This window comes from Myotis davidii, unplaced genomic scaffold, assembly GCF_000327345.1.
Source record: "Myotis davidii unplaced genomic scaffold, ASM32734v1 scaffold663, whole genome shotgun sequence".
NCBI classification, from domain to species: domain Eukaryota; kingdom Metazoa; phylum Chordata; class Mammalia; order Chiroptera; family Vespertilionidae; genus Myotis; species Myotis davidii.
Genome location: NW_006295816.1, coordinates 5,865,306 through 5,866,023, shown reverse-complemented (window position 1 = coordinate 5,866,023; position 718 = coordinate 5,865,306). Strand labels below are relative to the sequence as shown.

The 718-nt window shown below is 57.9% G+C and overlaps 1 protein-coding gene across 3 annotated transcripts in view; it reads left to right on the top strand.

Annotated features, from left to right (window-relative positions):
* The window catches only part of FAM198A (family with sequence similarity 198 member A), a 27,007-nt gene that overhangs the window by 12,474 nt on the left and 13,815 nt on the right, over positions 1-718 (top strand). For 2 of the 3 annotated variants that reach the window (XM_015568367.1, XM_015568368.1), the window contains exon 1: positions 489-706. The exons of the other annotated variant lie outside the window; for it this stretch is intronic. In XM_015568367.1, the coding sequence (XP_015423853.1) occupies positions 554-706 (153 nt within the window). In that variant the 5' untranslated portion in view covers positions 489-553. Of the gene's footprint in view, positions 1-488; positions 707-718 lie in introns of those variants that run through there. 3 annotated transcript variants of the gene reach the window in all.

The window sequence follows — 718 nt, the reverse complement described above, 5'->3', positions numbered from 1 at the left end:
AATGCCAACAGGAAAAGCACGATGGTCCTTTAAATCCGTTCTGTCTTGCACTTGCGAGTTGAGAGTGCTGCACCCCCGAGACCCACTCTCAGGTCACCCAGCGCGTGGCTGGAGCTCAGGACAGTTTGGCTTTCGTTGTGTGGGGGCAGGATGCGGTCTGGAAGACACTGGAGACTAATTGCCCCTCCTTGGTAGGCTTGCCTTTTAAAGCCTTGCCCTGGGCCTGTTTCCTGAGCTCAGATGAACATTTTCTTGAAGATGGGGAAGGAAAAGCTCATTCTACTGGACCCCGTGGCACCGCCGGGCCCTGACGAGGACCCAGGAGACACCTGTCACAGGAGGGGGAGGATCGAGTGCAGGACCAGCTTCGCTTCATGACACAGAGGAGCCGAGCGCCCCACTCCCAGCTCCTTTCCTCGGTGGAACGTGGTGCTGTGCGGTCCGGGGTCAGGGACCGTTCCTTCTAACCTGATGCAACTTCATCCGAACAGCGTGTGGCCACATCCAGCTGGACCAGGGCCGGAGGCCAGACAGAGGAGACGGAGCCAGAGCTATGAAATGCTGGTCTGTCTCCGTGCCCGCGCAGCCCTTGCCAAGTGTGTGGACGGGGAGACAGTCCTTGCTTATTTACTCAAGACACAGAGCGGAGACAGAAACGCGATGGGCTGCCTTCACTGCTTTTGAAAGAGGAGAGCTGAGATTCGAGGTGTGAGTGGGG